The following is a 26,405-nucleotide window of genomic DNA, read 5'->3' on the forward strand; positions in this document are numbered from 1 at the left end:
TTAAGCCTAGTTCTTGCCAAACTATACCATACAACTTAATAGCTCACTCTTAGGTAAATGGAATTTTTCCTCCTCACAAATTAAAAAAGAAATGATAAACAGCAAATATTGAGGATTTGTTTTTGATAGCAGTCTTGTCAGAGATTCAAGATGATTGATATATTAGAACAAGCTTCTAAATACTCATTTTGGGGAGAATTATAATTTTAAATTAAATTTTAAGGAGTATCGAATTAATCTTAACTATGTTCCTCTACAAACACCTCAGTTACCCAGTTTTCAAATTTTTAATAAGGATTTCCTACACATTGGAATTAAGTCATTGAAACCCTTCAAAGTTAACCCCTGTAGTTGGTAGAAACTAACTTTGAAAGTGCATGATGGGGAAAAATCTGATAATGGAAGCTTTGTATTTTTAAATGTAATACAGTTCTTAAGTCCTAAATTTACCATGTATTTGTATAATGTACACACCCTTTAAAAATTGTTTTCTATAAGCTTCATAGGGAAAATAACTACATTTACTTTATATGACTGGTTTTAATTCTATATTCCAGAGGCTTTCCGGGCATTTATCATAAAAAATATTTATTGTTGGCAGGCCCTTTAACAGAGGGTTGGTAGTCTGCCCTTAAAATGGCCAGTCTATCAGAGCCTTTACAGACAAGCCAAATTACCAGCATTACAGATAGATATATTTCAGGAAGCATTTACTTTGCTGCATGTGGCTGGGTATTATATCTTCTCTTGGGACTTGCCCCATAAGAGTAAATAATCAAAAGGATTTTTTAAAATTATGGTAGTATTTTGGTTGATAGGAGACAAAAGTTGCATAAAAACTTGCTAACAAATGTTTTGGTAATATGTTGATGAAATGACCACAACTTTAAACTGTTGCTTATCCTCATCAGTATGGGTTTTTGCCTTCACCAGGTGATTACATAATAAGGCTGTGCTTTGACAAAAGATAGTAAAGTTTTATGATTTTATTTAAGTCAAATGTGTTGTGAGATTACATTTGGAAAGGTTATATTTGTAAATTGGAAAAATCCTAATCTTCAGATTGTGTGGAAGACTTTTAAAGACCATGCATAATAGAAAAATTCCATTAAAAGTTAACATCTGTAACAGCATAATTCCAACCCCCTATATTTGGGTCAAATATTTCTGGAGATGGCCGCAGAGTTTCCTTACAATGCTATCTTTGAGTTTTCTATAGCTTTGCATATATTATTGATCTTCCTCAATAATGGCTTCCTTTCCCCCCTTTCCTTTGCCCCATTGTGCCATTTTATTTAGGGGGTTAATTTAGGCAAAACTATGCCCATAAATATGTGGGTTGCCTTTTTCTGTGGATTACTGACAACTAAAAGTAGAAATGAGTATTCACACTACACAAATGTTACTAATATTACCCTTCAACAATTAAAATAGATGCCCAATTGAAAGTTTTCTTGTAAAAATTTAATGAATATAAGATCATTCTTAATGAAGTAGTTTTTGCCATTATTAAATATTCCTATCCCTAATTTTGTTCTTTGCTCATAACAGATGAGCTATAGGACCACTTCTGAACAGGATACATTGTTATGTCTGTTACATAAAATGCATAATAAAATTTTATTCTTTCCATCATGTTGTCTAATTTTAAAATTTGGGGTGGTAGAGACAGTCTAGGATTTAGGTATAAAAATTGAATGCTGTCTTGAGCATTTAAATGATTGGTATGGATTATTATTGATCCATCCACCTGTGTTAGAAGTTTAGAAATTCATATGGATGTGAGTCAGATGATAGACTCAAGTGCCATTCTGTAGGACTTCAAAAATGTCTGTAGTAAGTTATGGTGTTAAATCATAATTTCTGGATCATGATCTTAAACCTTTAATTGGTTCCATTTCTCCTTGACTCTTTACTAACAAGTATTCCTGATGGCCTGAAAGTCCATGTTGAAATTTACAGTTTGAAGTATCCAGATTAAATATGAAATTATTTTACATTTTAAAAAAATATTTAAGTACAAAATATCAGTTGTGTAATCATGGTAAAACATAAAACTTTGCTATAAAAGATTTTTAAAGGCTATTTGATTAAAACACTTATTTACTTAAACTCTTTGCTAGAATTTTTTTTAGAATTCAGCATCGGAGGAGGAATGTGACATAATAATGATCGAAAGCCGAAAGTTTAAAAGTTGTGATGCCCTCACATGGTTGGAGGGTTATTCTAGCTTCTAAGGACTGAATGTTGTCCACAAGAGTGTCTCATCAGGTCATAAATTGGTAAGACTTAATGGATTAGATTTTATGTATTATACCTGATGTTATTGTATTGAGATGAATATTTATGAACAAAATGAGCACATTGTATAACTAAGAGTATAGTATTAAATATAAGTTCAAACTTGGAATTTTAAATACTTGGGAATATGTCATCCTTTCAAATTTCGTGAGGCTGAAGGCCGTATCTTTGCAGTGGTGTTTAATAAATAATCAGTTTAAAAAATAAAGTGACATCCTGTATTATAGTAACATTATTTAAATATTGCTCTGGCATCTGCTATAGGTGCTTACAGTGTAGTTAAGAGCCCCAAATACTTTCTAGTTATTATCACAGGAGGTATTTGAGAAATAATATATTAATCTTTTATTTTAAAAAAAAACACCTTATATCCATTTTCTTCTAAAGCCAGGAAAATTTTCTCAATTCTTATCTTGAGAATCAATATCAAATGAAAATGATACAGTAGAAGTCAGTATACTTTTTTTATTTTCCCTGAAAATAAAATACTTCCTTTCAGCATTGTATTTATTCTGCTTGGAAAACAAATTTTAATACTTGTTTTATATAGTGTCTTACTGCTTTGTTTTACACAGCTGTATTTTGCAGAGGACTCTTAGAATAATACAGTTTAGACTAGGATGAGATCTTAATCTTCAACCTGAAGATCATATCTTGCAAGTGAAGAAAAAGAGCTTGGGTTAAGTTATATGTCCAAAGTTGTAGAATTAATATTTTCATTAAAGTATGGCATACATACCTATAAGTGTATCGAAAATTATTTGAAATTATTGAATAGGCTACCATATCTGGTTTAAACTTTATCCTTAACCAGAAATATGTTAGTCTCTCCCTTGCATACATGCATCTTGTCTTTTGAATAATATTCTAAATTGTTTCTGATATGGTATTCCAGTCAGTGGTCTGGAAGGAAATGCAGCAAACTAATAACAATTGTCCTGTATTCTATAAACTTTTAAATTTTTATTTTTCACTTAGTACAATAACGTTACCCACCCAACTTGGGTAATTAGGAAAATCTAATTTCTTTAGTGTAGGATATCCGTCTTTAGTAGTCAGTGGATGGGGTACGTCTCAAAGGACCATGAACCCTGTGAAATATTGGATAGAACTTAATATATATTCAGTTTTTGATGAAAAGTTCAGAGCATTTGCCAGATTTTCACAAGCAGTTAAATGACATTGCTAATGAATACATCTAAGAGACAAGCCTTGTTATGTACCCAAGTACATGATGTAGGAAAGAAATTTTTAATGAGTATGCTGATTCTATAACTCTTAATTGAATTTAATCCAAGGCTAGTTTATTTTAAGTGATCGTTAGACTGATGGAACAAATCAGACCCTACCCACTTTTAGCTTAAGAATTTCATACTGTCAGTCCCTGGGCTCAAATGTTGATTTCTCCACATAGTAGTTGTTTGTTTGTTTGTTCTTGCTACTTAGTGCTTACTATGTGTCAAGCACTCTCCTAAGTATTTTTGTCATGTTTAATTTTTACAACAGCTGTATTATATAGATATTATCAGTATCCTCAGTTTATAGAAGGAAATTGAAAGCTTAAAGATTATATAACTTGATCAGGTCACATAGCCATTTAGTGGTGGAGCTAGGATTCAAATATAGCTTTCTAACTGGAATCATGGTTCTCAATTGTATGCTGGTATGCAGAGAGTAACCCTGGGGAACTTAAAGTTGATAAAGAAGAATTTTATATTGAGTGCAGATGTGAATACATAAATTTGATTTCCTTTGAACTGAAGTACCAGGGGGTGGTCCTTTATTATAAAACCATCTTTTAAAGCACCTGTCAAAAAAATAAATTTGGTAAGTTGCTTATGATTTTAAATTAAGTACTTATTGCATTAGAAAATAACTTCTATTCAAATTTAATGCTTATGACTATAAGCAAATATACATGTGTTAGAAAAGTTTCAGTACTTATTAAACAGATTTTGTATCAACTGTAACCATTAAGAAACTCACCCTTTAGGGGTACTTGGTTGGCTTGGTCAGTTAAGCGTCTGCCTTGGGCTCAGGTCGTGATCCCAGGATCCTGAGATAGAGCCCCACATGGGGCTCCCTGCTCAGCGGGGAGTCTGCTTCTCCCTGTCCTCTGCTTGCTGCTCCCCCTGCTTGGGCACGTGCTCTCTCTCGCTCGAGCTCGCTCGCTCTGTCAAAATAAAATCTTTAGAAGAAAAAAGAACTCACCTTTTATATTTAGGATTTATAAATAGCAAACATTGGGAAGCAGTTTAAAAATCTGCTTTGAGCTGCAAATGTTTCTTGAGGTAGGGAAATAAATCACATGTAAAACCTCCTACTAAGTGCTATATCAATTTCCCATTTGCCCTTAGTTGTGAATAATTCTATTAAGATACCTTTTCTATGTTTACTTTTTAAACATGTATATAACAAAATCTATATATTAGATACATGGATTTTTTTATTGAATACTTTATATAAAACTTTATTTTTAAAGTGTTTATACAAAAATTCCTGTCTACATAGAACTTACAGTTAAATCCACAATAATAGTACTGCTTAAAACAAAGACAAGTGAAACTGTAAGAATTCATTTACTCTTCAGTTTAGTTGAAATAGCCTATTAAGCATAAAATTAAGACCATGGTTTAAAGTATATAGCAATTTGATAGGTCATCAGAACATGAGAATACCATCTTAGAAGTCTTTTTCCAGATGATACATTTGTATCCCAGCTTCTTTAATAGTAATATATTTGCCTTTTCAAAATTAAAACTTTTGAATTTTGGGAAATAGAATAAACAATCACACCTAATTCAAATTTTTAACATAGTGACTGTCTCAGTATTCACATATTCCCTTCCAGACTTTGAGTACATATGCATGGATGTTAACAATTGCACTCACAGTTGAGTAGCTTTTAGCATTCCAAATATTTATCTAATGTGTGCAAAGCTGATATTGACATGTCATAGGTTTTAAATTTTGGACTGATAATTTTGATATCTACGATACCGCCCCTTCCAGTTTTTCATTCTACTTCTCATTTCTTCTTAGTCTCCTTGTCAAGCTTTTCCTTTCTGTTTGTTCTTTTAAGTATTATTGGTGTCCTCAGCATGCTGTTGAGACCCTCTTCTCACATTCTTCTTCATGCTAAGAACATGTAGATGGTTCTAAGTGTCATCTGTATACGGTAGGAAGCCTATGTGCTGTAGTCGCTCAAACTTTTTACCTAGGCATCTCTCCTTTTAACCCTCAAACATCTGATCTCCCATAATTGGAAAGTACTGCCACGTATCCCTTGTGAGTATTTCTTCAGCCTCTCTATCTCTTTCCTCCCCATTCAGGGCCCAATCCTTATGTGGAAATGCAAAAATCTTCTAACTGGTCTTCCTTATTTGAGTTTTCTAACATGGCTGACTGTACCTGCTGTTCTTTTTACTTGGAACATTTATGTGTGTGTGTGTGTCCTTTCATCTTCTCTACCCAACTTTGGCACTTCTTTTACTAAATGTTTTTTCCTGACCCTTGATGTTGATTGTTTCCCCAAAACACCCTCTAAAATCTTCCCTTTCTTAGCATTTATCACACCTCTAACTTGTCTATCTCCTAAATTCAACTGTATACTCGTAAGTTCTAGTGTATGGTTTATTTGATAATGTGTCTACAAAATCAGTGTCTGATGTTTAAATACATTAAAATCCCCCTAGAATGTGACATCATAAAATTTAGTAACTGGAAAGAATGTTAGAAATTATCATTAGTAGAGGCAAAAATCAGATGTAAAAACCACATCACCTCACTGTGTATTTCCTGATATTTAGATTTTGATCACTATACCTTACTAATACAGATTTATATAGTTAATAAATTAAGTGTTTAATATGTGCCAGACTCTAATGCATTATCCTCACTGAATACTCTTGTCTGGTCCTATTATTCTTTGGAGAGGATAAATAACTTGTATGAAATTATAAAAGTGATAGGGTGGGATTCAAACCTGGGTATGACTCCAGAAGCAAAGCCTTTTTTTTATCCGATATCTCCTCTGAGTTTATCTTCTGTGTCTAGAATTAAAATTTGGGTTGGAAGGGAATTTAGTGGTCATTTATTCCAACCATTTGTCTTATATTTGTCTCATGTCTATAATACTATACCTTCTCGGTTGTTGTCTAGCCTTCGAACACCTCCAGTGATGTTTATCATGGCATCCTGGTCTTCTTTATTTTTACATTTCATGTTTAAACCTTTTAGAAATTTGTCCTGTACAACAGCGTCTAAAATGTGGAGCAGAAAAATCTGATGATTGCCATCACTGAAACCATTTAATAGAGATTACGTTCATGTAAAAATATAAGCTGAATTATGTATTCTGTCAAAACATTGAACTGAGAACATTCTCTATTTCAGTGTCTTCATAGCTATCATAGTATAGCTATCATAGTCAAGAATATGGGTTCCAGTTTGTGGCCAAAAGTCATTGGTGTTAATATAGTTCTAAAGTTCTTTTTCAAAAATGGATACAGAGACATTGCTTAATATCTGAAGAGACCACAAGGATATTTTCCCACTTGATAATTAATGATTCTAGTGATGGATGTAAGGATTTCACAGGACTCCTATGTGGACTGCTTTAATCCAACAATGTGTAAAAACAAAGTACTGATACATCTGAATTTCTTCAGACTCCTGGATCTAGTCCACTTAGAACTTCCACTTGTCTATGAGACATGCTTAACGACATGGTGATATGAATTGTCTTCTTTCTCTGAGCTGACTAAACTACCAAGCCTTTGTTTTTTTGAGTTTTTTTGTTTGTTTGTTTTTTAACTACCAAGCCTTTGGCTTCCTCTTTCCACCTTCAGCATAGCTTTTGGGTTTTTTTCACTTCTTCTCCTTAGATTTGATTCTGATTGTCTATAGCAAATGATGTTGAGAGAACCCACAGATAGATATTTATGATGTATGGTTATACAGTTAAGCCTTTCACTAGGTTCACAAAATTATTTTCCCTAAATCCGTGATTCTAATGTAAAAAGATCTTTGTCTAGGTTTTTATCCAAAAGATAAGAGTCTTTAGAGTCCACTTGTATTTTCCACAAAAGTCTTTTATGAGTTTTGTCATTACCATGATCTGTATCTGAAACTGCTAAGTTTCACTGGCATAATTTTGTCAGAAGTAACCTGAAAGTCAGTGGAACTCTGGATATTCTATTCCTCAAACTTAAACCGTTTTTCTGCTTACTTCAGTTGCCAGTTACATAGAAACTACTGCACTTTCTTCCTCCTCAATAACAACCAGATGAGAGGAACATGACAAAAGGTTTATTGGCTTTTTATTTAAGCTATCTTTGTCAAGGAGAAAAACTATCTCAGGAGGCCTGCCCATTTTTACTATGTTCCAAGGATGCTCTTTTCATAATTTCTAATATTTAAATAGCTAGCTAATTTCTTAGTTCTTTTTCCTGTCATGATTAGCCCCACATAACATAAGTTTGTGGTAACTTAAAAAATATAATTAGGTAACATTAAATACTATTATATTCTATCTTTTTCTTCAATTAAATGTTTAATATCAATTTTATGGACAGTGTTATAATTAGTAAACCCCCTGCATAGACACAGTTCCTCCCTTTGTGGTTTAATTCAAGGGTGAACAATATTAAATAGAGACAGCAAAAACAATTATTTATGGAAGACTCAAAGAGAATGTAGGTGAAGCATTCCATTTCAGATGATAGTCTAAACTCCAGAATCTAAGGTGATTTAACAAATTTTAGATCATAATGTAAGTCTAGAATTTATCATAAATGATTTTATACAAATTGAGGTATAAAAGTGATTATAACTTTGTCATTTGTCCTAGCTATGTTACAGTATTGTTATCACCTAGAAGAATTCAAGGACCTTGATCCACAATGAGATGAGGAAAAGTTGTTAGCTGTCAGAAACTTTATAGCTGAAAATGTACCTATTTGAGTATAGTTCTGCTTGAGTGAAAAAACCTTATAAACCTTTAGATTTTATAGTAGTGCTACTCTTATATTTTTCTTCATTGTCTTATACCAGAATGTCTTCTTGAATTAATTCTAAAGCAGTGATTTTCAACTAGTATGTATGTATAGTATGTAGTATAGAAGCAAAGCAGTACTTGACTCACACTTGATCTGTTTTTAGTAATACTGTTGAAAAAGGAAGGCATGGGACATGTTTAGTTAAACATGTTTTGAAATTTTCACACACTGAAATAAGTCCAGTTATATATCATTGGCCTTTGGGGAAAATTTCCCACGGTAAATTAAGACTTTTTATTCTAAACAGTCACTAATGTTCAATCCACAGGAATTCTGTGCTTAATAAATATTGATGTAAATTTAAATCTCAAGTCAAATAATTTTTATTTGCATATATTTTATGACTGCCTTAAATCTTTAACATTTGACTAGTTGAGTACAAAGGAATAAATTTAAGGCATAACTAGAATTATTTCATTCTTTGGGTGAGGTATAAATATAAAGATTGTTTCTTTTCAAAATTTATTTTTATTTGTACCTCACTGCTTCATTTGCATTCTAAGATACACTGGGATAGTAAACCTTATACAGTGTCGGCCCAAATTGATCCAAACAATAGAAGAAACTAATTGTTTTAGTGTTTACTATTATAAAAAAAATATATCATAATTGTCACAGCAATCCTTTAGGGTAGGTACAACTATGATCCCACTTTATAAATGAGGAAACTGGTTTTAGTATTTAGCTTGCTGTGATCATCCCACTAGTAAGTAGTGGAGTTGGGATTTAAAACAAGCTAACTGATAGACAAATGGATAGATAGCTTGTCTAATTCTGAAGCCTGTAGCTCACCCCTTTATTTTAAGAGTGTGTGAGTGACAGTGTGGCAGGAACAAGGGGAGAGAGAATCTTAAGCACATTCCATGCCCAGTCTGGGCTCCAGGCTCAATCTCACGACCCTGAGATCATGACCTGAGCTGAAATAAACTGTCGGACACTTATCCGACTGAGCAACACAGGCACCCCTGAAGCTTGTGCTCTTAAAACCACTTTATTATTCCTTGGGAATTTAGTCTTTTACTTAAGTAACTGCTAAGAGGTAAGATGTCTTGCCCCAGAATGAAGTAGAGAGCAAAAGGGAATTAAGCCAATTGGTAGTAAGCTGATAACCTAGACAATTTTAACTTTTCTAAGTATATATACACAATACTTTATATTTGTTTTAGACAAGCAGTTTAAATTTTTGCTCAAAACCAAGCCAATCCAAATTTTTAAAATACTTCATTGCAAAACATGTATTGATTAATTAAAAGTAAAATAAATCAGAGTTTTCCCTGATGATAGTCTCTTCATTTTATTAAGGGATGGTGACTGTTCCTTTAGGCTAAACCAGAATGAAGCAACTGTCTCTCTAAAAACCTTATGATACTTTTATTTTTCTGGGTTTATCCTGCTTTAAAACAGTTCCTTGATAACCTTTATTTATTACTATCCCTGGACTTTGGGGACAGATTGGGAAGAGACATAAGGTAACAAAGACTGGTTAATACCTAAAAACAAAAGCTAGGGTTTGGTCAGATAATCCTAAGGACTAGTCTGATATAATTTTACTTTGTCAGATAGGTTGTCCATACAATTACGTTTGCTTTTTCTATTGAGCTATTATGAATAACATTTCTGTACCTTTAAGAATTGGGTGTAAGTGAAAAGATAAGTTTTAGATGAGCAAAATTATCTCTGTGCTCTTCACTAGTATTTGGCATGTGGTATTCAAGGGGATCATCTCATCGCTCATTTGGTTAGGCTCATTGTGGAAATGGAGTTGAAAGGGTTTTTTCAAGAACTGTTGAGTTGAAAAAAATTGGTATACAGAGTGCTGAAGGTAGAGGAGATAAATGTGAGGCCATTCAATGAAATACTTAGCTTTCTCAAGAAGGGCACTTTGTCCTGAGCCCATCTTTTCATTAACTCTTCACGTATTGGTTTTCCATTGTTTTGGCCCTACTTCTTTTCTCTCTATTTAAGCAAGCTCATCTCTTACAGTTTGGCTTTACCTACCACATTTCTACGGCTCTCAAATCTAGACTTCTAGGCCAGAGATTACTCTAGAGTTCTAGATACCTATTTTCAGCAACCTTCTTTCTATATATTTCTCTGCTAGAATCTATATCCTAGATGTCTTAAAATTCAACAGTCCCAAGTGAAACTTAAAGTTCTCATTTTCTCTTCTTTATTCGTGGTTCCTCTTCCACTCACTCCTTATCCCCTAAAATCTAGCCACCTTCCTATGACACAAAAACTGTCTGCCCACACCTAATTGCTCCAAGCTAAAAAAAATTGCAGCCATCCTTGGTATTTTCTTTGTTATAGGTGAGTCCCTTTTCCTTTACCATCCCTCTGATTTCTCATAGATTCTCTGTGCTTTGATTATAAAAACTATTTCATTTTTCCTTGCTTAATGCCTGTGACCAAGCATTTTGCAGTGTCCTCCCCCCTTGCTTGCTTAGGTAATATTTTTTTTTTAAAGAGTTTTCTTTCCTTCTCATCAACCTCCATTCCCACCACACAGGCATGCCCAAGAGAAGCCCACATTTGAGGGTTATATTAAGTTCCATAAAATGATGGACGTTGTCTGACTTCTATTCTTCCAACCAGTGTTCATTGAGCATTGGACATTGTGCAGAGGAGACAGATGAGAATTTCTCATTTTTTGTAAAAACGTCAGAAAGAAAAAAGTCTGAAAGATAAATGTTACTGAGATTTGGCTACATAGGAAATTAGAGGCAAAATTTGTTTAGCATGTATGCCCTATTGCCTCTAAAGGAATTTGGATTACCTAGATGTATGAATTAGATACTAGGCAGCAAGAAGATATGGCAAGTTTAGTTTCATACCGAAAATGAATGAGATTAAGAACTATTTCCCCAATTACTTGTTTTGAGTTTAGTTGAAATGATGGCATTATCCGTATCCATTAGATACTGAGGACTGCTTTGGGAAAAGTCACTTTTGCCATTAGGTATGGGAAATGGCTTTGGAGGTATCTAGTACAGCTAGCTACCTAATGTAGCTGGAGAATTGAGGTCCCAGAGGCAAAGTAGTAAGTGATATATGTATATATGACTGAGATAGATGAGATAGATGCAGCTATTACAACACAGCCTATGATAGATAAGTGGTTAGAGCTGTAAGGGTAGTGTGGGCCATGACTTCCTCTAATGCTTCTGGAAGGATAGGAAAACTAACCTTTACAGAAAAGAAAATATTTGAGCTGAAAGCTATGAAAGAAAGGTAGAATATCCACAGAACTATTTAGAGAATAAGAAACCGTATGAGCAAAGAATGAGAATAAACTACACAGTCTCAAGGAGTGTAGGATATCCGGTTTAAAAGTTGAGCAAGCATTTGGAATGGGAGGAAGTAATATAAATGCTGGCGTTAGAAATAAATTAGTAAGCTAGTTCTGATTTTTTCCTTTGACCCATTTTTATGTCATTGCTAAAGAATCCTGAATTACTTTTAAAAATGTTAGGTGGATTTATCTATATAAAAAGGTTGTTTTTATAATAGGCCCACTTCTGGGTGAAGTTAATTCAAGGCTGCTTGTTTGTGTTTCATTTCCCTTGACACTCTTTTCTATCTTGTTCTTTCTCCAGTTTGGTTCATTTTCATACACTTAACACCATGAAAGTTTCCTTAGTGATGAAAGTGCTGTTATTTCTTCATAGTCAAAAGGAAGGAATGCTATTGTTAACCTTTTAAAAGAGAATTGATCTTTTCTACAAAATGACTGTTAAACATAGCCCCTTCCTTGGAAGACTTTTTCTTAACACAGCTGTAGTAATTTGAACTCTTCTGTGTTTTTAATGTCCTCATTTCATATTAAGAATTTTTTTTTTAATTTTATTTTTTATTTTTTTATTTTTTTTATTTTTTTATGATAGTCACAGAGAGAGAGAGAGAGAGGCAGAGACACAGGCAGAGGGAGAAGCAGGCTCCATGCACCGGGAGCCCGACGTGGGATCCGATCTCGGGTCTCCAGGATCGCGCCCTGGGCCAAAGGCAAGCGCCAAACCGCTGCGCCACCCAGGGATCCCCATATTAAGAATTTTTATTGAGTTTTTCTCTTTTCTATTTCAATTTTCCATCTTTCTATGAAAGATGGTCCGTCAAGTCAGTACTGAAAAGTATAGATCTTTTGCTAGGTTAAGGTATATTTTAATTGTTAATTCTGATGTTTTTAGAAGTTGGTTAACCATTAGTTTCTAGCAGACTAAAAGAATGTCTCTAGAATATCTAGAATGAATATATGGAATTATATCCACTTTATTCCCTTTCAGTATAATCACATTATTTTCGTAAGGTACTCTGAGCTAGACATCAGTTGGCAACATTTGAAATCCTTTCTAATCTCTCTCCCCTTTTTTAGTCTTAGGTGCTAGTAGTATACATCTCAGTCTAGATAATTGTCAATCATATACTCTTTTCCCAATCTCCAGGGAGTAAAGTAACCAGGACCATAGTGTCAACTTTTTAATTTGGGCCAAAGCTCCTTGATACATATTCTTCACTTGTCAGTAATCAATTATGCTATCATCAAATTACCTAGCTGCTGTGTAAATAGTACAATGTAGTTTCTTTTAGGAGAGCCTGCTCTAAATGTAAGCACACCAACTTTAGGGAAAATGCCACTCTCCTCCTACCCCTTTCTCACACCCTTTATTTCAGTCCTGACTCAAAGGAAAAAAAATAACTTTTTCATCCTGTCAAACCTTACCTAATGTTAGTCTAATAAAAAATAACTAGTGCATAAGCTCATCTGCTTTAAGTGGATATCATTTTTTATATACAAGTATTTAACTTCAAATAATAGAATATTAAACTTTCTTAGTTTATATGGAATATTTGGATTGTAATGGTAAAATTGTTGTACATATTTCACTTTTGTATTATTCTCTAGCTTTTCAAGACTAAATTTTTACATCTGCCATCTTGAGTGTTTTAATAGAATTTTAGTTTGGCTGGTTTTTTAAATTGTTTCCTCAGTGACTCTATAGGAAAAAAACTATCAGAATTTTACTTGCCTAATACTAGAGATACCTCCCCCAAGATATCCTCACTTGGAAATGTAAAGAGATCTAGAAAAAGAAGGTAAAGCTAATATTAATCTTATCTATACCTTCTCTGGAAAACATTTTTAATGTAACATTTTTATTGTATAAAGTTATATAGCCTATTATATCAAATGTTAATCGCACTTTTGTTTTTTTCTTTCCAGAATCATTTTGAACAGAAGTAACTATATTAGAAGTTATAAACATTGTTTTCTACCATATTTTTAAGTGATTGTAATTCACCCTAAGCCAAAGAAATAAATTTTACAAATCACAAGTATCCTTTATATGTTATTTTGAATGTTAAACAAAGTACCTATCTTCTAGAATGAAGTAGTTCCTAAGGAACATGGAGTTGTTGCCTCCTCTTCGCTCCTCTCTCTTTTCTGTCTCCTGTCTTTCATTTGTTCATCCCCTGAGTTCACACTGTACAGGAAATAACTTAATAACTTTCGTGAGTCATTTTCTTTTTTGGAATGTGGTAGTTCTTTTGTTTTTTAACTTCAGTATTCTCCAAAGTGCAATGAAAGTATTCTTCTATCTCTGTCCCCCATCTGCCTGCCTTCCCAGACAGATAACCACTTTCTTAGTTTGTATGTGTGTATTCTTCCGGTTTCTTTATCCATATGCAAGCAAATGCTGTATCTATTATATCTGTGTCCCCCTCACACAGGTGATAATGTGCATACATCTGCACCTTTTACTTTTAAAGGTCTCTAAGATACATTGTTCTGATCTCAGTACACAGAAAAACATCTTTGGGGTCTTTTTTTATAAATAGGTAGTATTCAATTGCATAGATGGCTATACCATGATTTAGTTGATCAGTTCCCTGTTGATTATTAAACTTTGTTTTAAACAGTGCTATAATGAGTAGCCTTGTAAATATATTATTTCCCTTGTATGTAAAAATATAGGATAAATTCCCACATGTAGGATTGCTGACTCAAAGAGTAAATAAGAGTGAGTGAGCATGTGTGTGTGTGTGTGTGTGTGTGTGTGTGCATGTGTGTGCATGTAAAACTGTGATATAACCGGGCAGCCCAGGTGGCTCAGCGGTTTAGCGCCGCCTTCAGTCCCGGGCGTGATCCTGGAGACCCGGGATCAAGTCCCGTGTCAGGCTCCCTGCATAGAGCCTGCTTCTCCCTCTGCCTGTGTCTCTGCCTGTCTCTGTGTGTCTCTTATGAATAAATAAATAAATAAAATCTTAAAAAAAACTGATATAACCAATTTGCTTTGTATAAGGATTATACCAGTTTACAATTTAAATAACCATTCTATAAGAAGGCCCATTTCCCACAGCCTAACAGTGTATTAAATTTTAATACGCTTGCCAGTCTGTTTAGGGAAATGGTATTACATTATAATCTGTATTTTTATTATGAATGAGATCTTGAGTTTTTTTTCATGTCTTGTGAATTTTCTATGTGAAATCTACCCATTTCTCAAATTGGGAGTCTAGTCTTAATAGATTTAATAGATTTCTAGAAGTACTTTATATTTTAGTGAAATTATTAAGGGAGTTTTTTATTTTTCTATATTTTGAGGCATCTCGTTAGGCTTCTCCGAAGTATTTTACAGAAATTCTTAAAAGGACTTTTTAAAAGGCCATTGGTACAGATGATATGGTTGACTCTGGACAACAGGGGTCTGAGGTAGGAGAGGGACTCTCCTTGTACACCTGTACACTTTTTTATGTATACTCTTTGGATGTACTTTTTACCATGTGTATGTATCTCTTTTAACTTTTATTTTGAAATAATTATTGATTCATAAGTTGCAAAAAAAAGAAAAAAGTATAGTGAGGTCTCACGTACTCCTTCATCCAGTCCTGTGTGTCCTGTCTCCTGCCCCCCTCCTGCAATGGTAACATCTTATATGCTTATATCATAAGGTCCAAAGCTAGGAAATTGACATTGGTGTAATCTGCAGTATGTATGCTTTTTTACTCTTTAAATACTCATTTCTGGCCAGGATTTTGACCTTAAACTAATTACATGAATGTAAACGATGCTAAGGACATAATTGGTTTCTGTAGATGCTAAAAACAAATCTCAGTCTTTATGTATATTTTTAACTTTTTCATTGTTCCTTGGTTAAAAGCTTTTTTTTTTTTTTTTTGCACCACTGTAACACTGATTACTTGAGAAAATAATAATACTCAGTTTTGTGAGTTGCCATTTTACCTACTTGCTTAGCATGAATAATAGTTTTTATTATTCACAAAAATCACTTATTTTGTGTTAATAAAAAATCTTCATGGGGCTTTTTGTAAATTTAATCATGAAATTAAACAGAGTTTGTTTTTACATAGAGATGGTCAGTCATTAGAATACATAAAATTTTTAGTTTTTAGGTTAAGTTACTGTTAACTTTGATAGTTTTATTGCTAACCAAAGAAGCTTGCATTTGGCCATAGAATAAGTTTGTCTGAATTATATCTATTTTGGCTTTTTTTTTTTTTTAGAAGAACTGTTATTTGCTCTTAAGTGTTAAACTGTAAATATTTTAAAATTCTTCTTAGAGAAGAATGATGTATTTTTTTCTGTTTATCTTTCATAGGCTTGCTGAACTGTACATTCATTAGGTTTATTTTTCTGCATCAGTGACTTAACAGTTTCTTTCTAAAAAACAAAAATATATATTTCTTAGAAAAAAGGCCAGTTGTAGGGGCACCTGGATCACTCAGTCCATTGAGTGTCCAACTTTTGATTTTGGCTCAGGTCATGATCTCAGGGTTGTGGGATCAAGACCAGTGTCAGGCTGTGTGCTGAGCACAGAGTCTATTTGAGAGTCTGTCTCTCCCTCTTTCCCTGCCCTTGTCGTCCTCATCTCCAACCCCACCCCCGCCCCCAAAAAATGAGTAAGTAAATCTTTTAAAAAGAAAGAAAGAAAAGAAAAGATTTTGGCCAAATGTTACCAGGTTAGAATTAATCCAGTATAGTAGTAATTATATTATTTTGCAGTTTTTTGGAAGGGGGTAGGAGGATGAAGATTCTAGATTATTTACTAGAAACAATACATGATTCCTGAAGACTGGCCTTAAAGAACGATGATCACTTTTTTTTTTTTTTTTTGGAAAGATTGTAGCTTCTACTTGTGAGTTTATGAAGAATCATTTTTACCTTGTTTGGATAAGGGGTCTTGAATATAAGCATATCAGACTTGCCAGCTCAAGCAAAGAAGTTCTTGTTATAAAAGATTTGATTTTATAATTTGGGGAATTCCTGTAGTGGAGTTTTAATTGTGATTGTGACTCAAACACAAAGTTAGAAGGGTCTTTAAGCAGAAGAGGGTAATTTTTTAAATAATATCTGCATATAGATACATATAATTTTAAGATATCTTCAGCTTTCTAAGAAACCAAAAGAACATTTTAGTTCTTAGCAAATAGGTAAACTATGCTGGCTGTCTGAAGATCACAGCGCCTTTTCTAAGAAGTTACCTCCCTTGTTCTCAGAGTTCAGCCTCTTCTAGGAATGTGCTAGCTAAGATAAATGGCATATTATGCACATAATTTAATCTTTGAATTCATGCTAGTTTCACAAATGACATTTGGTACATAGTAAAGCACTCTCCATGATACGCAAAAGTCTGCATTTCTCTTAGGTTGTTATAGACAGTTGCTTATTCCTCTCACACAGTCTTACTGTTGAGGTAGAAAAAGCATGTGTTTTAACATTAAGTCTAGGTTTCAATTCTTTCTCTAGCATTATGTCTTTGAGTAAGTTACTTGGCCTCAGTTTCCTCAACTGTAAGATGAGATTGTTTCTCAACCCTGTAGTAAGGACTCACTAAAGTAATATGTGCCTGCAAAAGTGGTCAGTCATTCAAGTGTTTTCCTCTACCTTGTTGCTTTGTTAATTAGCATTTGTGTTGAGGGGAGAACAGAAAGAAAAAGTAATCAAAATATAAGAGAAGAAATTTGCTCTATTTTTATTTTAAACAAATAGCCATTGATGTCTCTGCCCACATTAATGAAGATAAAGAAAAAAGTTGATTTCTCATAAAAAGTTTTTTTTTTAATAGTGAGATCAGGTTAACCTAACCCTTCACCTTCATGGATTTTAATTTTTGAATAGAGACTGGAGATGATTTGTACAATCATCTTCCTGAGTGAGAGCATGAATGAAATGGTTAACCCTTTAAGAAAGATGAAAATGTAGGGAATTTATGAAGCCAGAATTTCATATCCAGCCTCAGTGAGGTTGCTAGTGATCTATTGTGGTAAGAGGAAGGAGATCTGGGAAGAAAAGCTAGGTGTGGAGAGCCAGTTGGGATGAATTTTAAAATGAATAACATTGAAAGCCAAGTTATCATGCTGTACCTTTGATTCATTGAGTTTTATTTTTCCTGTGAATGTGATTTTAATTTATTTAAACACTAAATTCAGGGACACCTGGCTGGCTCAGTCAATGGTGTGTGTGACTCTTGAGCTCAGGGTTGTGAGTTCAAGCCCTATGTTGGGTATAGAGATTACTTTTTTAAAAAAAAATAAAATCTTAAAAAAAATTCATCATATTAAAGGTAATACAGCCATGCTTAGTGTCTTTTCTCCCCACAGTTGTATATATCTGTCCATTTCCTCCATACCATACAATTTTTAACTCATCTAGTAAATAATAATCATTGTATGTTTTTATTCTAAAAGAGTGACCCATATCAAACCAAGTATTTCCTTTTAAAAATTATCCTTTGTCTTTATATAGCACTTACAGCTTACCAGAATAGTTCAAAGTCTTAGGAACTTAAGTTCAGAAACTAGTTATAACCATCAAGTTATAGTGATGAATGCAATAGTAAAAGAGAAAACAAGGCATATTACTTAAACATTAGGTCAAGAAAGCAAATAAAGGAAAATTTTTTATTCCACTTCAGTTGATCTCATTTTTAAGAGTGAGTGAAGCCCAAACCACTATGTTGGCTTTGAACACAACAGAAACCAACTTGTTACTACCCTCATTGAAATAATATTCTTAAACTATGTTCAGGTATGTTCTTGAAATATAATACTCTTATTTGCTTATTTAAGACAACCATATTGATATCTTTATTATAAATTGGCTTCTCAACCTTTAGTTTCTATCAGTTACCTGGAAGTTATTAAGCTACATTTCCTGGGTCCTACCTCAAGAGTGTGTAATGCAGTAGGTCTGGGGTGGACCCAAATGTTTACATTCCTAAGTTCCCAGGTGATAACTGATAACTGTTGGTCCAGTGACCATACTTTAAGAACTATGAATTTATTCAAACTCAAAATATTTTAATGGCGGGCAGCCTGGGTGGCTCAGCGATTTAGCGCCTGCCTTCAGCCCAGGGCCCGATCCTGGAGACCCAGGATCGAGTCCCACATCAGACTCCCTGCATGGAGTCTGCTTCTCCGTATGCCTGTGTCTCTGCCTCTCTCTCTCATGAATAAATAAATTAAAAAATAAAAATATATATTTTAATGGCTTTCTAATATAAACCAGTAATTGTTTCAAATCTAATTGCTGTCATATTGACTCTTTGACTCTTTCAGACTCTTTCAGTATGCATTTGAACTTTTACAGTGCCAAGCACTGTGTTCACTTCTTCACAGAGGTGAAGATAAGGAACCTCTCTCAAGGAACTCAGTCTGATAGAGTTAACAGTGGTAGTATTATTTAAGCTCCTTTATCCTTACAGGAGTTTTATGTATTGAGGTATATAATCCTCATTTTAGATTAAAAACCTGGGATCTAGAAACGTCAAATAATTTTTTCCAGAATTCACACAGTGACTGTATAAAGGAGCTGGAATTTGTTATTCTGCTTTCCTGGTTATGCAGTATAAAAAGTTTGTGAGGATTAGAGAACCACAGAAAAGATGGACTAGCTGGTTCTACCTTAGGAAGCCAGAAGGCATTACAGAACACCTGGCACTGAAGCATCTTAAGGAACAAGTACAAGACAGCCAGATGATGAATTGGAAACCATGAGCATTTGCAGCAGAGGGAGCAGTTCTGCAAAGCCATGGAAACTTAGAGAACCTATGTTTCACAGATTATAAAGAGTTATGTAAGACATAACACAATAGTCCAGATGAAGTGTGAGAAGAAAGGAGACCCTAAAAGACAGGGGTCAAAGTCATGAAGGGTAGGAAGTTTTATATTCCAGGTTAAGAAGGTTTTAAAATAGAATTAGTTTTTTTTTTTTTTTTTTCTTCTAACTTTCATCTTTGTAAGCCATTGGTTCTCAAAGTATGGTCTGTCAGGTAGCACAATCAGCATCACCTGGAAAGCTGTAGAAATGCAAATTCCTGGGCCCCACCCCAGACCTTCTAAATCAGAAATGAGGTGAAATCCAGCAATCTGTTTTAGAATTACTTCTAGATGACTGGTGCATGCTAAAATTTGAGAACCACTGCCATAGGTTATATAGAATTCTTTAAAAAATAGCCTTCAAATAGCCAGAAATCACTGTAGTAATAGTAATTGTATCTGACTGATGTAATTAAGTACAGTGCCTAACAAAATTGAGTTGTTACTACTTTTTAAGGGACACATCTTCATTCAGTATGATCCATTTATACTTTGCAAACATAGCCCTTCATCGCTGTGAAGGAGGTCTGAGTTAGTAGAATTAGAGTTTAATATATCAGCAAGAATAAGATGCTAATTATTGTTCCTTAGCCTAAGGGAATGGTTTGGAAACTTACTAATATTACTCTAATCATCAAAAAAAAAAGCAATAAATCCTTTTTAAGGGTTAGTGACTTAATTTTTCGTTTCATTTTGGTTGCTTGTTAGTATTTAAGGTGTTCTGTTTAAAACAGAGATGTGTTAAAAGAATGTATTTACATCAAGAAACAACTAAAACTAATTTACCTTTTCCTTGACATAGAAATAAAAAATGGAGAGTGTAATCTAGGATGGTCAAACTCTGACCTAAATGCCTAGTACTGTCTTTTCTGCAAATTGTAGCCAATATTTGGTGAACATATCCACGTGGTGTCTGAACTGAACTTTATAACAAAGCCTTATGGTTTATATAATTGTTCTATAGCTTATAGTTACATATAGCCATACTTTGTTTTGCACTGCTTTCTACAAGCATTTAAAGCCTAATGTATATAAGTATTTGTTAACAATCTATATATCCTTTCTAGTTATTAGGTATGCAAAACCTGTTTTCATCTTAGAAATAGAAGCAAGAAATGAAGGCGTATGCTGTAATTAATATGATTAATGCTCAGATAAACAAACTTAGTGTCTTGCGTGTATTGATTCAAGGATCTAGAAATAGGAAGTCCACTGAGGTACTGACAAAGAACTCTTCATTTTACACATGAAAAAATATGTCCAGGGAAGTTAAATACTTGATTTGCTGATGGTCACACAGGGAGTGAGTAGCAGAACCAGGATTATAACTAAGTCTACTTGGATTACAATATCAAAGGCACCACTACATAAGACGAAATATTCCTGTGCCTCAATCTGATATCACTCTGAGAGCCCATATCATCTAAAATAGAATAGTCTTCAGATACATTAGCATCTAAATTTTCTTAGATAGAATATACTTTATGAAGAGTATTTTGCAAAATTTTGTATCAAAATTGTTTAAAGACCTTTTTTGTATTGATAAAGTATTTTTTGTCTTTACAAGAAAATTTAGTAACTGTTCTTCAAAATTTACAAAAATACCAAGAAAAGGATATAAATATGTACTATTCTTACTATTTAAGAGGACAATTATTGAACCTTCTGTGTTATCATAAAACTGCTAAGGTGATAGTTGAACTTGGGATATACTTACTGCTAGACTACTTCCAAATATTTCCAGGAAAAACTGGACTAAACCACATACCATTCATTGTAGATGATTTTTGCCGGCTAGTAAGCTACAATGAAAGTATGTAGATTTGCCAGAATGTTGGGATCCTGTTAACCCACCTGCAAGTATCATTTGCCCAAAGGCCCTTTATAAGCTGGTTCTAGAAATTTTTAAATGAGAAGTAATATCTATAGAAGGAAAGTCTTCATCTGAATTTTAATGCAATAAGTGACCACTAGAATTTCCACATGAAAGTCAATTAGAATATATAATTTGTAAATGAAGTTTAAGAGATGTGGAGAGTGTGGAGAGATACATTCAAAATGTATCTTTTTAAAAGTTCATGGAGTTAAAAACTCCTGAATAGAACTGGGAGTTGGCTTTTAAAGTAGCATATATATGTCATGGGAATTTAGAAATGTTGGAACTACGAAGCATTTTAAAACTCCTCTATTTACTGAGATCTCTCACTTTCAAAATGAGAGCTTTGGGTACTGAGATTATGAGAACAGACTTAATAAGCTATTTTAAGTTACTATTTTTGGCTTTATGTAAAACATGTTTTTAATTATTTTAAGAGTTGGAAAGCAGGCTACATTTTTTAGAATAATTTAATGAAATATTCTAATTTTTTCCAGTGCATCTGGGGGAGGTGGTGTTGTAGCCATTGACAACAAAATAGAACAAGCAATGGTAAGTAAAAGTTTATAGTTCTCTTTATAGGTTGTTGGTTGTAAGAAACAGTTGGTTTTTATCAATTCTAAGAAACAAAACACCAAATTTCTAATCTAGAAATACCAGTGGAGTTAATATTTCCCCCCATTTGAACATCTCACATTTCATGCATTACCATTGATAAATCAGGGCCATTTTGAGGGGCATACATAATCAGAATGCATTATGTGCCTTCAGATACTTCAGCATCAAAAATAGTTTATAGACAAAAGAGCATTAAAATGAAAACTTCAGCTGGAAACCTTTGTCATGCATTTATAAATGCTGTCTTTAGTCAGTTCTAATAAATAGACCGTGTGGAATCTGTTTCTGATTTCTGCTATTACTATCAATTTTTTTGTTCCCTTAAAGATATTTTGTTCATATTGTATAAAATATTTTGATTGAAGCTTATTAAAACTATAGACTATAAATAAGGACCATTAGTCTCAAACTATTTTTCTTTAAAGATTTTAGAGTTGGAAATAGTAGGTCACTTTATCTCTTAAAGAAGTGCTATAACTAGTTTAATATCCTTTGTTCTCTTGGTCTAGCCTCTAAGCATGTGATTTTAAACTTTTTTTTTTTTAATTCTGAGCTTGTAATTGACAATTTAAGGAGCCTAGTATTTTTGGAAATCACTCCAAACTTTGAAAAGAAATCCTGGGCTTGCTGCCTAGTTGGAAACTGGATTTTTTTTTTTCCACCCTTATCTCCTTTAAGGCCAGTCAAGATACAGTAGAAACATTAAAAGCAAGAGCACAAAAACTTAATATAAAAATGCCTCATGTTTATAAGGCACCAAGTAGGCCAGAACCAAATAGCAACACCTTTCCCTTTCACCGTTTTTGACATTGCTAATTTTGTTTTTCACAGGATCTGGTGAAAAGCCATTTGATGTATGCAGTAAGAGAAGAAGTGGAAGTTCTAAAGGAACAAATAAAAGAATTAGTTGAAAGAAACTCTTTACTTGAACGAGAAAATGCACTGTTAAAATCTCTTTCAAACAATGATCAATTATCCCAACTCCCAGCCCAACAGGCCAATACTGGTAGCACTTCTCAACAGCAAGCAGTGATAGCACAGCCTCCGCAGCCAACGCAACCTCCACAGCAGCCGAATGTCTCCTCAGCATAAAGCTTTCTTGCCTCATTAAGAAAAAAAACTGAAAGCAATCTATCCTTGTGTGCCACTGGTATTCTTTCCACTTTATACGAAAGCAAGTAGCCATGCTTCGGTTGTGTGTTTGGCCTTTTCAGTATTAGACAATCATTCTACAGGAGCTTTTCCTCCCTTTGAGATGTCATGCAGCGCTGTTGATGTCCAGTTTTATGTCATCAGTACACAAGGAGAATAATAGATGGGGTTTATTAAAGCAAGCAAAGTCTGCATTTTACCTGGTGCGCATGAGTGGGGTCTTTTAAGAGCTTTGGTGGCTCTCCCGTTTTTCCTATTACCCATGGATTTACCCTGAGCCTTCCTATCACATTATAAATAACAGTTCATCTAAAGAGCCACTTTTCTTTCAATATCAGTAACATTTGCCTATGTAAGTTTTCATTTATTTGTGTTTTATTTATTACAGGGCTGCTATTTTCATAATGTACATGAACAATGTCACAGAACTTTTTTAATTTTTTTTTGAATAATTATAAGTATCAGTAAAGGATTTGAAAGACAGGATTGCATTTAATAGATAAAACGTTTAGGCAATAATTGAACAAAAGAATCCTGGCATATTTCTAACACTAATGGCAATTTACCTTCGGTATTTATTTTCAGTAGTAAAGACCCAGCTTGAATGTAAATTTTGTATAGTGTAAGTATGAAGAACATAGTGCAACTGTACAGGTAGTCACCAGTTATTGTGATATAATAAATAATTGGGCTATTTTGATGAAGAAAACTGTTCATTTGTTTCTACTTTCTAATAGAGAAATTGCCACGATTCCTCTGCTTTTTGACATTTCGTATGACTTTCTTTTTTCGGGTGGGAATAAAAAGCTGTGAAATTGTTCAACCTACTTTGTAACCAAAGAAGCAAAGCTGTGTAATGGAGTTTTTTTTATAATGCACATTCTTTATGTATTTTTATTTAGTGTTTTCTCGGTCACAATTTTCTTTGCTGTCTAGCATGATCTGCATGATCTATAATCTTTGAACCACTTTCGTACCTCATGTTTTTATCCAGCACTCTTATTGTAATATGTACTAGTCTGTGAACAATGTCAAATAAAAAAGAACGAACAGGTAGTATGTTGGAGCTGAGCTAGTGTACTATACACTAGTTGTTAAAAAAAAAAAAAATGAAGTGAGCCATCTTTTGTTCATTTAAAATGGTGTTTTGAATTTCGTATGCAGAAAACGTTTTGTTACATTGCAGATTTTAATGTATTTAATAAATGCAACATGCAGATTAAGTGCAGTGTATACTGAGTATTTAAATTAAAATGTACATTTCATAAATACAGTTTCAAGAGAAAGCATCATTTTGTGTATACTAACACATTAAGTGTATGTCAGAAATTGATGTATAAATATATATTTTAACACATTTTCTGAAATTAAACTGCAGTTTTGTTGAAATATTTGGCTCTATATGTGTTCAAAATTTAATTTGATTAGATTTGTATTTTCACAGTTCAAGATTCCTTAAATGAAAACCTGTGTTATTAATGAGTTAATAATAGTTCTTACATTTTCAAAGTAAAATAATTTAAAGAATGCAAGAATGGTGAGCAATATTTGTACTCAAGACTCATATTATGTCAGTGACATTTAAGTAAATCCTTGTCTACCAAAACTTTTACTTGAATTCAGAAAGGTGCCTGTAGAAAATTAACATGCTTTGTGTCTATAGCCAGCTAGCTAATCAGGAGTTAATGAGAACCAATAGTTAGCTCTCCATGTTGTTAAAAGAGGATAAATAAGTGTTCTTTATTTAAAATTAAAACTCCATCAGATTTAGCCACAAACTAAATGCATAAAGTTGGGGTATATGTGGGATCACCAGATATCTTCTATTCCAGTTGTGCTAGAAGATATATTGTTGAATATAAACAAAATTTTAATCTTAATAATAACATTAGAAATAACCAAGGAACTAACGACATGTGCTTGAAGAAAGAAGCTATCCTGTAGATGTAGAGTAAGATTTTAAGTAGTCACCCACAGATGAGTTAGAAAATGAAATTTCTGTGTTGGGATGTTAACCAGAAGGCTCACCGAATGTGCCCCTCAAAGTGCAGAGTGTGATATTTAATACAGGCAAAGAAAAACTAGTATTGGGATTTTTGTGAAAAAATAAAGTTTGGTTTTTGGGATTAAAAAAAAACACTTTATAAATACAGAAGTAATTACAAAGGAAATGATAGGTTAATTTTAAAAGGTAATTAAAAGCAATTACTACTACATTTTTTAAAAACCACCACGATAGAAAATATGGGTAATTCACAGAAGAAATAAATGGCAGTTTATAAAGTTTCAGCCCCTAGTAACGTATAAAAATGCAAATTAACATTTAACAAATTGTCATTTGTCTTTTAAATAGCAGGACCTAATGGAGAAAGGCAAACTCCTCTGTAATTCTAGAAAGTAACTTGACAATATGTATCAAGAGCCTTAAATATTAATAAACTTTTCAGTTTAATAGTATAAGAAGATAACTCATGGTGCAGTGTTCAAAAATGACACTAGTGCTCGTCCTTTGCTCTCCCATTCCCCGGCCCTTTCCCTTTGGACCTCCCTCCTCAGTATCTACCCCTGAAAACAGCTGTGAAAGGAAGCTTATTTTCAGAATCAGATACATTGTATTTGGAAACAGCATCAGATTATTTCCCCAAGTGATTACTTTGTTAGACGTCAGGAGATTTAAGGTCTCTTGCTCTCCATAATTCAAATATTTATTAAGATGCTAATTTTGGGCCACAGTCTTATAGGAATGCCATCTATAATTTTCTCAATGCAATGCCCATAGACCAAGGTGCCACATAAGTTTTCTGTTGGTTACTTTAGCCAACCAGAAAATCATAGGTGAAAATTTTTCTGATAATGGCAACGTGTCTGCAATACAAACCTAACTTTCCCCGGAAATTTATTTTAGGTAGTTGATGATGTGATTTTACAGCCTGCTACACCCCATCCCCCCCAAAAAAAGTGTTATGAAGTATGCAGTTACTTGAACTCATAGCTGTATGTTCAGAACAACTGGATATTTCCAATTCTGTTACAGACGTTCTGAGCTAAGAAGTATTAAGACAATGCTTTAACATCAAGTCCCTAGAGATGAGTACTCATAACTGCTTTTATTCACAAAGAATTGTCACAGATGGGAGATTGTGATGTTCCTCCGAGCTCCAGACTCTAGTCATTCCTAGAGCTATTTAAAAAGAGCAAGGGAAAGCCCTTAAAATTAGAGTAACAAAAATACCTGTTCATCATGGAAATGTATCTCTGTAGAACCAGAAATAAAATACCAGTTG

The 26,405-nt window shown here is 33.5% G+C and overlaps 1 protein-coding gene across 2 annotated transcripts in view; it reads left to right on the forward strand.

Moving 5' to 3' along the window:
* Positions 1 to 24,510, forward strand: part of TSC22D2 (TSC22 domain family member 2) — a 47,480-nt gene extending 22,970 nt beyond the window's left edge. For both annotated transcript variants that reach the window (XM_041733704.1, XM_041733705.1), the window contains 2 exons: positions 21,849 to 21,903; positions 22,801 to 24,510. In XM_041733704.1, coding sequence (XP_041589638.1) covers positions 21,849 to 21,903; positions 22,801 to 23,061 — 316 coding nt within the window. In that variant the 3' untranslated portion in view covers positions 23,062 to 24,510. The remainder of the gene's footprint in view (positions 1 to 21,848; positions 21,904 to 22,800) is intronic.
* Positions 24,511 to 26,405: the final 1,895 nt, after the last annotated feature.

Source organism: Vulpes lagopus, chromosome 19 (assembly GCF_018345385.1).
Source record: "Vulpes lagopus strain Blue_001 chromosome 19, ASM1834538v1, whole genome shotgun sequence".
Lineage (NCBI taxonomy): Eukaryota > Metazoa > Chordata > Mammalia > Carnivora > Canidae > Vulpes > Vulpes lagopus.